Source organism: Aulonocara stuartgranti (genome assembly GCF_965226115.1).
Source record: "Aulonocara stuartgranti genome assembly, chromosome: 5".
In the NCBI taxonomy this organism is placed as follows: Eukaryota; Metazoa; Chordata; class Actinopteri; order Cichliformes; family Cichlidae; genus Aulonocara; species Aulonocara stuartgranti.
In genome coordinates this window covers 23,685,977-23,700,727 of record NC_138943.1, presented here as the reverse complement: position 1 = coordinate 23,700,727, position 14,751 = coordinate 23,685,977, and the positions used below count along the sequence as shown (strand labels likewise).

The 14,751-nt window shown below is 42.1% G+C and overlaps 1 protein-coding gene across 2 annotated transcripts; it reads right to left on the bottom strand.

Annotated features, from left to right (window-relative positions):
- Positions 1-7,039: 7,039 nt before the first annotated feature.
- cnpy2 (canopy FGF signaling regulator 2) lies at positions 7,040-9,743 on the bottom strand. 2 transcript variants are annotated; one of them, XM_082534048.1, is made up of 6 exons: positions 9,612-9,743; positions 9,329-9,435; positions 9,112-9,227; positions 8,705-8,902; positions 8,509-8,605; positions 7,040-8,398 (listed from the first exon to the last, which is right to left on the bottom strand). In XM_082534048.1, exons 2-6 carry the CDS (start codon positions 9,426-9,428, stop codon positions 8,355-8,357), a joined length of 555 nt encoding a protein of 184 aa, XP_082390174.1. In that variant the 5' UTR covers positions 9,429-9,435; positions 9,612-9,743; the 3' UTR covers positions 7,040-8,354. The 2 variants fall into 2 exon arrangements, with proteins under 2 accessions (XP_082390174.1, XP_082390173.1); XM_082534047.1 differs by lacking the exon at positions 9,612-9,743 and having other exon boundaries at positions 9,329-9,605.
- Positions 9,744-14,751: the final 5,008 nt, after the last annotated feature.

Below are 14,751 nucleotides of genomic sequence, written 5' to 3'. Positions count from 1 at the left end.
TTAATTACTATTAACATGTTTTCTGTATAATTTTGTTGCAATAAAGAAGGTCTTAACTGGGCATGGAAACATTCACCATGTGACATATGATTGTTGACAATAAATAGAACATTGGTTTTATTGAATCCAAAATAAATCTCACTCCAAGCTATTCTGTTAAAGCCCGCCCTTCCCGCAGCCTGCTGTCTGCCCGTCTTTCATCCCCTCTCTGCTGCACTCTGCTGATGTACAGATTTTCTGTTCAGGAAAGGAAAGCCTGTTTGTTACGCTGGAGAGTTTCAATAAAAGGGAGACGGCCGAACGGCTGCCCGTCCCTCTCTGTGCCACAATTCAGCCGACAAAACAACAGATCCCTATCTCCATGCAGAGTCTGCTCGCCCTCACGCCCCAGCACCTCCCACGCGACTGTGCACATAGCTGGGTTTGGTTGATATTGACTGTTGCAAGAAACCTGCGTGCTGCAAGGAAGTGATGATGTAGAGACACATAAGAAAATGTGCGATCTGCATAAGATCTGAATTAGTCCATGGGAACTTTATTGTCCACCTCATTTTTCATTAAAAGTAGATGAAGCCACTATATGTCAGCACTGGCTGTTGTCAGTCAGTCACTGTTAATAAGGTAAAATAATATTAAAAGTATTTTAACCTGATGCTTGTATTCAATTTGAGAAGCAATAGCATTAAATTTTACAAGCTTTACACCCAAATACATGTTAATTAAAGACACTTTTGAAAATTGTGACGCACACTTTGCCTTCCCTTTAAATTTGAGTGAGTTTAGAGAGAAAATGATTGAGCCAGAGATTCTAGTTCTTCTAAAGCAGCTGATTAAAAACTTCCTCAGTGGTATTTAAACTGTGTGTTGGCTGGATGAAAAGAGGACGGGCTTTCAGTGGCAATGGTGTGTGTGTGTGTGTGTGTGTGTGTGTGTGTGTGTGTGTGTGTGTGTGTGTGTGTGTGTGTGTGTGTGCGTGTGTGTGTGTGTGTGTGGTAGAAGAGTGGGAGGGGGTGCTGGAAACCACTGTCCTCTTAAAACAAGTTGTCCTGTTTGGACTTCATTAGACCTTGTGTCACTCATGAGCAGCCAGGACAAGAATTTCAAAACAGTAGCTGGAGGTACGTGTTTACATGCTTTTAATCCTTTCATTTAAGGCGATCTAAGTAAATGCATTTTTAAGTTGTTTTTTGTTTTTTAAGTTTCATGCTTCAGATCTGTGGATGAGACCAAATGATGGAGTTCTGGCCTGAGAATCAGGGGCAGTCCAATCTGTACTCCAAATATGGTACCATTCCTGGGAGAAACTATACACAGAAGTGAGTTGGATGCTATGAAAATTGCTTGGGCCAGTATAATCTTTGCATTTATCACTGCTTGTTTGGCAAGTTTACATTTGAGGTGCACAAAAATGATAGTTAACTTCCGGCTGACACAAAGTATTTGCTTTGCCTGCTCTCTCCAAGATTATCCAGCTCTCCACTACCTCTGACACTCTGCAAAAAGCTCTGAAAAGATGGGAATATTGTTCCACATAATCCTGCAGAACGTTTTGTGTTATCTATTAAATGTAACCATGTAGACTAATTTAAAATGGTCTGTGAAATTATGTAATCTTGCTAAATTTTGCTATCATTTCTCTACTATTCTACTCCCAGCTATCACGACAGACATCAGCCAACCCATTATCCACTGTACTATGGTGAGCAGCAGGATCAAAGCAGGGAGTCCACATACTGGACTGTACCAGGATCAAGATCAGCAGGAGCTCTACAAGAGTACACCAACTGGACAGACCCAGAGCTCAGTGCCCCTCCTCCTTCTTCCCATTTCCCTTTCATTCTGCGCCGCCACACTCAGCACCACCAAGATCTGGGAGAGTACCAGCTCCAAGAAGCCAGAGACAGAGAGTGGAAAGCAACCCATCGACCCGTGAGGGATCATGAGAGAGGATTTCTAAGGGAGGGGTGGCAGAGGAGGTGGGACACCTGTAGCCCTGTCCGCTACAACAGAGAAGTTTCTACCAAGAGGAGCGACAGCAGCTATCGAGAGCTGGAGGCCTGGGCGGCTCGCTACAGTCACTCCCTGCCAAGAAGAAGGCGTATAGAAGCAGAATTAAGGGGAGCCTCTCAGGGGCTGGTGGAGAGCACCAGGATAGGTTTGGATCCCCAACATGTCAAACAACCTGGAATGTGGGACAGAGGAGGCAGACAGCAAACTCCCACCTACTATCCATCACAAGCTCCTGCTCCTGACGCAAGCAACGTGCTGGACATGAAGGAAAATGCAAGCTACCAAAGGAAGATATATAACCAACCTCCTGGCTATATTGCTCCTCCTCCCTACAACAGCCCACATAAACCTTCACCTGTGACACACAGCAGTGACACGGTCTGGGAGCAGGACACCAAGAAGCAACACTGCTACTCGCAGCCCACACGCAGAAAGCAGCATGTGTCTGCAGAGCTGCAAGATAAGAGCAAGGGAGAAAAAGAAGAACTGACAAATTTGTGTGAAAGTAAAACCTGCCCAAAGTTTGAAGGATTGAAACGCCAAAGATTTGAAGCAGATGCTTTACAGGCGGTTTGCCCCATCAGTGTCCAGCAGACACTCATACAGGATGATGGCACACTGCATCTGCAACATCCACAAGTGTTTCAGAATTCAGAAATAAACAGGGAAACCTCCTCAAAGGTCATAGAAGGAAGGAAATTCAGGCTAAGCAAAAAGACAGGAGGGATGACAATATTCTGTTTGGTTTCTCGAATAGCCGGCCCCACCGAGACCCCATCTCTGCCCGTTTGCACCTCCAAAATGAACATTGAACACACAGACGTAAGAGAGGCTTCTAAACTTCTGGGAGCCACGACTGAGGCTACTCAAAAACTTCCAGACGAAGTGGACTTCAAATCGCCAACTCTCACAGAGCAGTCAGACAACGGTGCTGGAAGGAAACAGAGGGAGACGCCACCCTGCACAGAGAAGGACATGGTTGAAAATAATCAAGCAAAGAAAGCACAGGCCGATGTTGTTCCCCCCCAAAAAGAAAATGCAAATGATGTCTGCAGACAGGGAGGTCAGTCAGTGCAGCCGGTGTCAATAAAATATCCTTCATGGAGGGAGCCTAGTTTCACAAGCAAAGCTGAAACTGAGAGTCCCCCCACATGCTGTTTGAAAGGAAACCGTGAGGATAAACTGTCAGACGATTGTGTTAATGTAAGCAGTCCTCCAGTAGATACTGAAGTAATGCAGCTGGACAACCAGGAGAATGCTGAGGACATTAAAAGCATGCTGGTTGTCGACACAACCTGCGTTGTTGTGAAAATGGAACAGATTCCTTCGCCTACAAAAGAGCGGGTTCACTTTTTAAGCACTGCAGCACTCGCTGAAGAGAGTCAGCTCGATGCTCAAGTGAATATTTCTCCTGAACTAAACTTTCAGCTAAATCAAGATGTCACAACTGATGAAAGCACAGAAGAAGCCTCCTCCTGCAAGATTGAAAAACCCGAGACCGATGTGGACTCAACACTTTTGGAGGAAGAGGAAGGCAAACAAGAAAGTTTAATCTCTTTGCCTTGCTTACTGTCATCTCATGTTTCTGAAAGAGAAACCTTAGAGGCGCGTGCAGAACGTATACTAGGGATCCCTCTACACGACTGCATCACTGAACCTGAAACTGGCATGCCATTGGTCAAGTCGTCTGCAGAGGACCAGGATGAGGGGGGTGAGCCTTCTCCACTTAAAACAGATACTGAAGACGCTTTTAAACAAACTCCAGAGGACGCAGCAGAGGACGAACCGTACCAGAATCCCTTGGAGGATCACCAAACCAAGGACAGCGTAACTTTAAACGACCACAGTGACTCCAGAGATCAGGTAGCAAGTGAAGATGGTGGTGACTTTATGGGATCTCAGGACCAAGCATCAGACAGGCATGAAAGGAGTGACACAGATGTCCCGCTCGAAACAGGCAACAAAACTTTAAGTGAAACTGAAAAGACTGAGGATGCCCTGCTTGAATCCACTGATGAAAAGGGTACAAGTGAACATGGTCGGGAAGACGATCGTGAGACTCAGCCTCCTAAACCCTCTGACCTTCTTTCACTAATACCTTCTGATCATCATTCTCCCTCAAATATCTCAGAGTCAAACGCAGAGGCAGAGCCTGATCCTGAGTTGGCTGCTCTTAATACTGCAGATATTGCACTTCCTCCTGCAACTTCATCCCCTTCTCCTTTGCAACAGCTGCCATCTTTTTCACTGGATGGTGAGTCTTCCTCACTATCCAGTCCCCACGCAGATTCCCAGTGTCTTCTTCCTCCTCTTGTTTTAACTGATCAACCAGCTGTAGAAACATCTCGCCCAGAGGAGGAAGAGGCACAAACATTACATGTAACTCAAAGTGACCTCATTAATGAGCCGGAGGTGCTGATGTCACAGGAACAGCATGAATGTGGTCAACTGGATGATGATGCCTGCGTCAATGATGAGCAACAAAATAATCGAGCTGACGAGGAGTCGATCAAGCCTTTGGAAGAAAACGACATCAACAGTTTGCAGCAAAATCTTGAAAGTGTCCAAACGGAGGGTGTTTTGTGCTTAAAGGAGAGTCATGTGAGTGAAGAACAACCTGAAGCAGGCCTTCCAGCAGAGTCGTCTGAAGTAGATGAAGAATGTGAGGAAAATGCAGGTCAAACAGAGGCCGAAGTCCTTCAACAACTTGATTGTGGCCAAGATGAGGATGTTTTTTGTATAAAAGAGAGTCACATGACTGAAAATGAGTTACAGACAAACTCAGATGAACTTACTGTAGAGATTAGGGAACAGATATTGTGCAAAAACAACTCTTCAGACTCTCAAAGTGAAACACAGATTGAAATTTTGCAGGATGTTGACCCACAGACTGATCTGTCTAATTCTTCTCCTCCCTTGGCTGCAGACTGTGAGGTGTCTCTGTTACCTTTAGATGAGCTCTTCCTCCCTCAGCTTCCCTCTCCTCATCAGTCAACGTTTGAGTGCGAGTGTGTTTGTCTTTTGGATACTTCACCCTTACATCCTGACACTGCTGCTACTGGTGCCATCCCCGAAACTCTCCCTCCTCCAGTTTCCCCAGAGGCTTCACCCTCCTCTTTCTCTGAATCACCCCCTGTACTGCCTCCCAGCTCTACTCCTCCTTACGAAGAGGAAAGTTTTACTCTATCCCCTGACTTTCTCCAATCTGAGGCACACAAACAAGCGTTACAGTATCCAAAATCGCTGTGGGATGTGGTAAATCGCATTAGAAAGCACACAGCACCTGACTCCGAGAATGAAGAGGAAGAGGTGACCGAGTTGTGGGATCCAGAGAACTTAGGATCCCACAATGTGGCAGCAGACACGACCTCTGAAAAGACTGCTTTTGATGAAGTCGAGCAACAGGTTTCAGAGGAGTGTGCAGAGGTGGGAGACATCCAGCATGATCACAAAGAGGTACGAGGAGACATAGAGGAAGACACACTGTCCTGCAGCAGCACCAGCAGCCACGGCTCTGGAGACACTGTTATTGGAGCAGATGAGAACGAGGCGGAGGAAGCAGCACGTGACGCAGAGATGGAGCAAAGAACCGAGAAGGAGAGCGAGGTGTTTAAGACAGCTGAAGCAGAGCTGCATTACTCTAGTGAAGTAAACGTCGAGGCTGAGGGAGGAGAAGAGGAGGAGGAAGATGAGGCAGACATAAATGAGCCTTTTTTGAGTTCGGAGTGTGCACCAGAGATCATGGAAAAGGAGGTCGAGTGTGAGGTTATAGAGCTCTGACATGACAGTACGGTAATCAAAGAGCTGGTCCAGTGCGTTAAACACTCAAACATGAATCCGTATTTCCATGGCACTTCACAGCACATATTTTCAGAAACAGATGGGTTTTTTTCTTTATTTCGACATCAGCTTGGAGATTTTAGCTTGGATGTCTGAGGAGCAAAAAGGACCACTGTTACAGAGACTTCTCTATTTGACAATAATATTTAAAAGCTCTTTATTTAGGCTATTTTACTACAGTTTACCTTTAAACGATTAGTACATTTTATTGTACTTTTCCTTGTCTGTTTCTATTTCCATGGCTTTGTGCAGTTGTGAGATAATGAAAATAGTCATAAGCAAAGACGGTAATATTTGGTGATTTAAAAGGAGTGGTTTTATGGTAATAATAGAGTCATAACAGAGGTGTGTATTGAATGTAAATAGACACTGGAGTGCATAAAAAACTAACATGTTCAGATTGTTTCCTTTAAAGATTTCGCAGATCTTTAATGGAAGACAGCGAAGAGGAGAAGAACTTTTCCTTCCTGAAATGGGATGAAAAAAAAAATACTTTTCTAGAGTTACAAAATCATAAATAAATTCAAACCTTTGCATGTTTACTGCAACTAGACAAACTTGTGAAGTATGATTGTGTGATATGAATAAAATTTCTGAAACAGCTGCTAAATGGATCGACTGATTACTTTTTTCCCCAGGTCAAAAAATCTTTCATGATCTTTATTCAGGTTTATATTCCAAGGATATTTACCGGAGCCATTTTTAACCACTAATTGTTAAATATTCGTTTTACATTTTGTGTAATAGTTAACATACATGTTAGCAAGTGCTGATCCCGGGAGGAGACACAAATCTCTGATGTAGTTAGAACCTGATAAAGACAAACAGGTTTTAGACTGGCAGTCACTGAAACTACATTTAAAAGTGTGTCTGTGTGGGTTTTTTGTAATTATAGGCATCAAAACTTTAAATAATAATAGCTGCTTTTAAAACAAAAACAAAAAAGACAAATAGTTCAGGAACTGCTTTTATGGTTAATTGTGTGTTCCCAAATTTCAACACTATTTAAGCTCAAACTGTATGTGGATTATATGGAGTCAAACAGATGATTATCATCAAAATTCAAGAGAAAATTAAGGATAAGATCATCCTTGAAACAAAGTAGATGTTGGAAGGATCGAGTAGTGCTGATGTTATTAAGAAAAACAAACAAAAACAAACATTTCCATTGACTGAAGACAAAGCAGAGTCAGAAAATGTACAAATTTTATATTAAAAAGACATCTCAGGAGAATGATCACAAAACGGAAAATTCATTTTCACACAATAACACCAAAAATACTTCCTGATCTTTCTACTGTGGCTGTACTGGTGTGCTCGCACTGCTGCCTACAGCACACTCTGGTGGGGTTACGCAGGAGGTCAGTTTTATTACAAAGCCAGGAAATCTAAACTTTGCTACAATCTCGATTCTCGAGCTCAAGTAAATCGCAGCTGGTTTCGGTAGTGTTTAACTCTGAGGTAATGTGAAATAATGAGCAAAGAAGTTTTGTGTGCGCGAGTTTAGGCTCCAACATGTGAGGATAATTGTTGTGCTCTGTCAGCAGCATGTGAGAGGTTTAACTTGAGAAGATGCAGGCAGTTTATTTAGCAGTAGGAGTGTTTTAAAGTCACTGGAGGTTAAACAGTAAATTAATGCACAGGAATGTGGATACTAATTGTGCAAATGTTGTGTACTAAGCACTTTAACACCTGAAGACATTTCTGGTTATAATCCAACAGTTTAGGAACATGAGTCTTTTAGCCAAATTTATTTAGGATAAATAAAGCATACTGCTGAGAGCACGTCGCTGCTGTTGGAGGGGGTAAACTACCTGGGAAATTTTGTTTGGTGATGAAGGCACGTTATCGTTCGAACTACACTGAAACCCTATCTGAAGTTATTTTTACACGATGTACTTTTAAAACCGAGGCCCTCAACTTTTCGTTTTACCTGAACGAGTATCTCATGGGGGAATATAAGAAGGAGAATCAAGCTGGTATCAGTTAATCCTGTGATCATGGGCAGTTAAATAAATACTGACGAGCATGAAAAAACTCTTCTAAAGCTTGAACTTGAAAGTCACACTTATCATTATATAGCGGTGTAATTCAAGAGCAGGCCAACTTCTTTCAGCATCACTTTGATTCGACCTCAGGAATTTTTCCATCATGCGTGAATGAGGGCTCGAAGGACCACCCAACCAAATTTAGCCTCCGCATAAAGTCCAAATTCATTTTTACAGTTTCACAGTTTATATCCAGAGACCAATAAGAGCCTTTTTAATAACTTACAGTGTCACATAAAATGAGATATTACTTCCCAAAGAGTAGCAGAGTAGTCCTCAAAGTGTCCATGATCACAGGAGTAATGCTTTTTGTTTTTATTTCTTATCATAAGGATTTTTATACAGATTGTCCCACTGCCCTGACACAAACAGGTGATAAGTGGCAATAGAAAACACTACAGCACCCAGAAGTCTCCATTTGAGCTGAGGAGAGACAGTCGCTATGGTGAGAGGATATCAAAGCTCATCATGGGTCATTTTTAGAGCGTGGTCACAGAGGTCTGCGGGACACACAGCACAGAAACAACACGGTGAATTAACAGCTGAACGCATGGGGAACATCAGAACAGAAAGAAATGTTTGCATTTTGATGCATTTGGCCTCAACCTACCTGTCCTTTTGCTGCACAGTTTGTCTTTAACGTTGTCCGTTTCGTGAGCGAAGAATTCGATGATTTCATCCTCGTGCTGTTCCACTATTGTTTCACACTGAACAAAAAAGGAAAAATACACACTTAAACCACATCCTTTTTTTTGTGCTCCTCCTTGGGGTGTGCTGGAGGTCTAAGCGGGAAAAACTATACTCACCGCAAACTTCATGCTGGCTGTAACCCTTGAATCCAGCGAGGCCTCCGACAGGTCCATGGCCTCGCCGCTCCGAGACTTGATCCTGACGTACGATTTCCTGTTTGTGGAGGGATCCGTGCGCTCGCCGTAGTCCCCCATCCTCTCGCATATGCTCTCCATGAGCTCCAGGAGGTTTCCTTCTGAGCGTGCCAGAGGAACCTGGTGGTGTCAGAGTTCAGAAGTTCTTTTTATTGCCAACCCACTGAAACTAACTGATATCTTTAAAATGAGATAATGACCTTCAGAGGCAGGCAATGCTTTCTATAAAAGTATGGCCCTGTTTTGTGGTCAACACTGTGTACTTATGATGCAGTCTACAGTGGGGGCTGAACCCAGACTACAACGTGGCTATGCTACTGCAGCCTCACCTCTCTGATGGACTGACTCCCATCTGGATTGATCCTGAAAGATCCCGTCTGGATCATTTTCTTCGGGTCTATCTGGGAAATGGCCCACTCCATCTCGTCTACCAGAGCCCTGCAGGCTGAGGAGGGGAGGGGAGGTGCAGCAGAGGTCAGACACCGATTACATTAGGACTTTTCTTTGTGCGTGCGGCCGAGGCTGCGCGTCAAATCGGTTACTCACCTCCACATCTGAGGTCCTGTCCTTGTCTGGCCGCCTGGCTGGAGCTCAGGAGGAGACACACAAGCAGGCAGTGTGTGAGCAGGAGAGCAGCTTCCCTCATTTTGCCTCTAAACGCGCACATTTTAGCATCACACAGGAAAACAAACAAAAAAACAAAAACATTCAAGTAAGTCGGCCGGAAGGCTCTCAGCCACCGTTTGCTATAAAACCCTCTGCAGCTCAGCAGCCGGGTTACTAATACTGACGCAGAGATGCACTTTATTCCACTTTTCATTCAACTTACTGTTTCTGTGGGCCGCCAGGAGAACACCTTTACGCTTTTCCACGCTGTTGCATCGTATTCGGTGAAATGTGGTGACGTAGCAACCGGGTACGTGGAGCGTGAGACAGCTCGTGCAGCGCCCCCACGTGGGCGGGAAGATCCCTGCTGGCTCCCTACTCTGCAGCCAGGGTCATTTGTGTTGGAGCAAGAGTGTCAAACATAAGGCCCGGGGCCCAAAATCGGCCCGGTAGACTCCTATCTGGAGGTTTTTGGAATATATGAAGGAAGTGTTATATTTTTGACATTTAACTATGTTTTCAGAAGTTTTACAGCTTGTCCTGCTGTTTTGACTTCCATCAATGCCATACATACTATGCCAAAGTATTTAATTAATAGATAAACAATAACAATTAAAACCCAATAAAATTCCTATTTTTTTTTTTTTTTACTGGTTACAATCTGCTTGTTAAGTCTGATGTTACGGGTGACATAGCTGACATTTCCGGGTCCAAATGCTCTTGAATAAACAACGATGGGTTAGGAGTAAGCTAGCTAACGGATGATTAAACATGATATGTCCTGTACTGGCTGATGCATTTCATAAAACACGCATGCATACAGCACTGCTATAACAGTGGAAGTAAACCAAGATGGAAATCTACAAAACAGGGAGATTTTGGAGAGTTAGTTATGTTAGCCTAGTTGAGATTATCTTCCTGCCCATTGGCTAGCTACAGGGGTACTGGTACACACAGCAGCACTTCTGGTGTTTGTTAGAATGTTTGGGGTAAGCATTAATTTGCTTTCAATATGGGTGCATGTTGAGGGTCAGTCAGTGAGGTTCAGCTCCCGTGAGTGTCTGATTGGCAAAGATAAGTGCCATTATATCGCAATGTTGATTTAGGTGGAACATGTGTGAAAGCAAAAGAAATTGCTGAGATGACGCCATCAACTACACAAGGTCGGTCATTATTTAAAATTCTGTCTTTGTTGTAATTATTCTCTTAATTTTATGTAAAGCATTGTGTTTTATATTGAGACACACATGTAGTCTTCATCAAAAAATGTCAAACGTGTGCTTTAAGTGAATACTCCTAAATAAGTCCAGAAGGCCATAAGGTAATTTGATATTTACCTTAATACATAGTATAAATTATACGTGTATGTAAACTCTTGTAAACTACAGACATCAGACTGTCTGTCTTCACTATCCCCACTTTAATTTTATATGTATTTTGTATACTCTACTTTTTCTACTCTGTGGTCAAACATTCTTGGTCCCATTAAAAACTTTTCACATTGTATTTGTTTTTCCTTTTGCTTTAAATCTAGACTTTACCAGCCAAGACATTTGATGGATTGCTGAGGAACCTGAGTTTTGCCAAGCAGAAGACAAGGCTTGCTATGTACTGGCATAACTCACTGTGACTGCGTAAGAGAAGAAACAGGTTGAGGAAGCAACAGTTGGGCAAACAGAGAACGTATTGTGGTTAAAAAAAAAAAAAAAAAGGGGGGGGGGGGCCTTGAAATTAATTCTGTTAGGTGTTAAGCAAGAAATTTGAGTGAACCATCTCTCTTAATTTGTATTTCTTAATGAAAGGGCAGCATATCGCAAGAAGAGAATCATGGCCGGCAACTTAGGTGTAGTCCAGCAGAGCTCATACCATTCCTTATTTAAGACTCTGCTTGGCCAGTACAACCTGACAGAAGGATCTAAAGTAGGCTGTCAGTAAAAAGGGGTCTGTGCTTCTAATAATGCATTTATAACTAAGTAATAGTCTCATCCCCAAAGGCAGCTGTACACTGACTGTACTGGTGCAGTTGTTGAGAGGGGACTGTTTTTAACCAACAGTGGCCTGCTTGGCAGTTCTCCAGATGGGACAATCTCTGATGACTGCACGATTGAGGTGAAATGCCCATGGTCAGCCAGAACCAAAACTGTCTTGCAGGCTGTAGAAAGGAAGGACTTTTTCCTACAGCTGGATGAGGCAAGTGGTTCCCTGGTATTAAAAAAGCATCACAACTATCTACATCTCACAGGGGACCAACAGCTGTCACTTTATTGGTTGGACTCCATGTGACTTTGTAATCTTGCCTGTTGATAGAGAACAAACTTGGGCTGTTAACACTGAAACTTTAGAAATGTTCTTTTACCCAACCGTCTATCGCAGCTATGAATTCATATCTGCACAAGCGATGCATCGGTCCAGCACTTTTCAGTTCATTTTTAAATAAATTATAAATATTTGTAAATTGTACATTTGTAATTATATTCAGATAAATTATTAAAATTAAGTTTTGATTTTAACAAGAAAATGTTTTGTACAAAAACTGTTTCTGAAAATAAAGAGTAACACATTTATCTTGTATTCCTTATTTTTAATGAAAATGTTCAGCAAAACAACTAGGCAGTAATCAGGAAGCTGGAATGAAATGAACAATATAACAAGCCACTGATGAAACAAAAACCACTTAGAGTAAAATTAAACATTTTACCAATTACAACTGAGAATTTTCAACTTTAAACTATGCAACTAAAAATGATGTAACATCCTGACTATATCCACAAAACAATCCAAAATACTTAAAAAGGTACAAACAATAAGAATAAACATATTCAACAGTTGTACTGTCGGGTCCACAAGTAGTTAGACAGTGACACCATGTAATTTTGCCTCTGCACTTTCACTGGTCTAATTCATTCAGTTTCATGGATAACGGGTGTCTGTAAATTTGTAAGACACACACATACTTTCAGTATCTTATTAATATTTTTTTTGTACTGATGTGGGACGAGATTCAAAATTGAGAAACGTTTCAGTCTTTGAATGGAATGTGCTACATGTGCTCTTGCAGAGGAGATCAGCCTGTTATTGTTCACTTCCTGCTGTGCGAACTGTCCGCTGACAGACGGAATGTTCAGCGAGACCCCCTCTGGGAGGATGTCCTGAATTGTGAAGTCCTTACCTGCAATGACCATGTCACCTGGTTGTAAATGTCGCAGTACTCCACAGTCAGCTGTTATCGCCTTATCTGAGGTTTTTCCACTGTACAAGTTGCTTGCAAAGGTTATTACACCATTTGGAGCCACACCAATTAGAGCCTTGAGTATGATCCGTCCTTTGCGTTGGCTATACAAACAACTTTGTGTGTCACGACTCTCTCTGCCAGAAACAGAAACTTCTGTGCAGTCAAGCACAATCCTGCAGTTAGGAAATGGCTGGAAGCAATCCGGCAGCGATGTCTGATTCTTGGCTCTCGAGGCAATGTTTTTTTCCAACATGCCAACATACAAAATGTCGTGCAGTGCACTAACAATTGTTGTGAAAATGTTAGTTACTGTGGCTGTGCTGCAGGTAAACCTTGTTGCAAGGTCTACATGGCCACAATCAAGTTTGAGCTTCATTAGGGTTAGTAATAACTGGTCCACTATGGGCAACATTTGGACAGTCCAACCAGAATGATATTTGAGCTCAAATTTGGAAAGAAGGGATTCTAAAAACAGGACAGTAGCAGTATCGGGCAATCCAGTATAGTACTGGACTCTTTCAGGATTGTCAGATATTTGACTGAATGAGAACGTCTGCTTCTGTTTCTCCAATTGTTTTTTTAGCTTTTCATTCTCTTGTCTTAGCATATCATTCTCAATCTCAAGCACCACAAGACTGTTGGAAGAACTTGAGGAGCTTGCAGTAGCTGTCTGTGTATCTGCATTGTTGGAGTGATGTAGCTCATCTGATCTTTCACACTCATTTTCACCACTAGCTGGGACCTGTTCTTTTTTCTTTTTATGCACAGGGTGTTTTTCTTCATCTGAGAAGTGAAAAGACTCCTCGTTCCATGCAAATCTTGTTGGCCCCGCAGCTTTTCCTTCAGGGAAATGCCAGCTGCAGACTCTTGAGTTGCAGTTTGGGGTGAAGTTAAGACGGCTGTAGAAGTGTTTAAAAAGGGAGAGAGAAATTATTCATCACATGGTAGCCCTTTGTTACTTATGTTTAACAGTGACCGTAATTAGTATAATCTTACACAACTTTTTTTGTGTGTATTATTGGCTTTTAAGCTTACCAGAAAGATAAATGCTGACACATATAGCTAACCATTTGGTAGTTAAGTCTCTGTTTTGGTCATTAACTCTCACGTAGGCTATGGATTTTAGTGGGTGTTCTTACTATGAAGACATGATCGCTTTTCATGTGTCATTTTTAATCCTCCAAGAGTAGAAAGCTGTGTAGTTATGGCAAATTGACCCATAGCTTTCAATCTTTGCTTAGAGAAATAAAAATGACATCCAAACCGCGTTGATATCTTCGTAATAAGAAAACATGATAAAATCCATAGCCTATGTAAAATTCGTAGAAGCCAGGATGTTCTGGGAATCCGTCCTACCGGTTGTTTCTGCGCATGCGCACAACACAAAATTAAGTGGCAAACAGTCCTGTTTGTGAATATGAGCTAGAAGTATAATTTGACGGGTAAAATTAATTGCATAATTGCTGGAATTATTGTGTGAGAGCAGAAATGTTCATAAACTGTACGGTAGGACGGTGTGCCAAAGTAGGATGGTTTTTTTATTAGCGGGTTTTAGTTGTTCAACGCTAGCTATATTAGCTAACTAAAGTAAGACCACACTTGCGTTCATCTTACAAGTTTATTCATTCACTTTGGAATTGTAACGTACCTTATCGCGTGCAGCCACTTCTGCTTCTCTTTCTCGTCACAAGGAAAGCGGTGAAATGACAAATTCGTGTTTTTTTTTGATCCAGAATAGTTAAAACAAAAAGGAACACAGCACTGCGGCATGTTGAACACGGGTGTTTGGATCCGGAAACGGAAATTACGTCATCACTTAACGATAGATTTTTATTTAATTTTAATAATCTGTAATATTAAACATTAATTTATTCATGCTGGTACATTTTTATTTATGTAATGCAGCAACATTTCTTTATCATGCAAAAAAAAAAACTGAGACTTGCACTTCTTTTTCTCACACATTAAATTTGTCCTTAAACAACTGGCTGGTGGTTTTGGACAGTAAGACTGAACAAAAGCACTGATTTTATTTGTTTTTTCTTCCTACTCTTTTCCTATAAAACCAAATGCAGACCACCAGAATAATGAGCAACTGATACTAATGTTAGTTTTTTTTCTTGTCAGACAG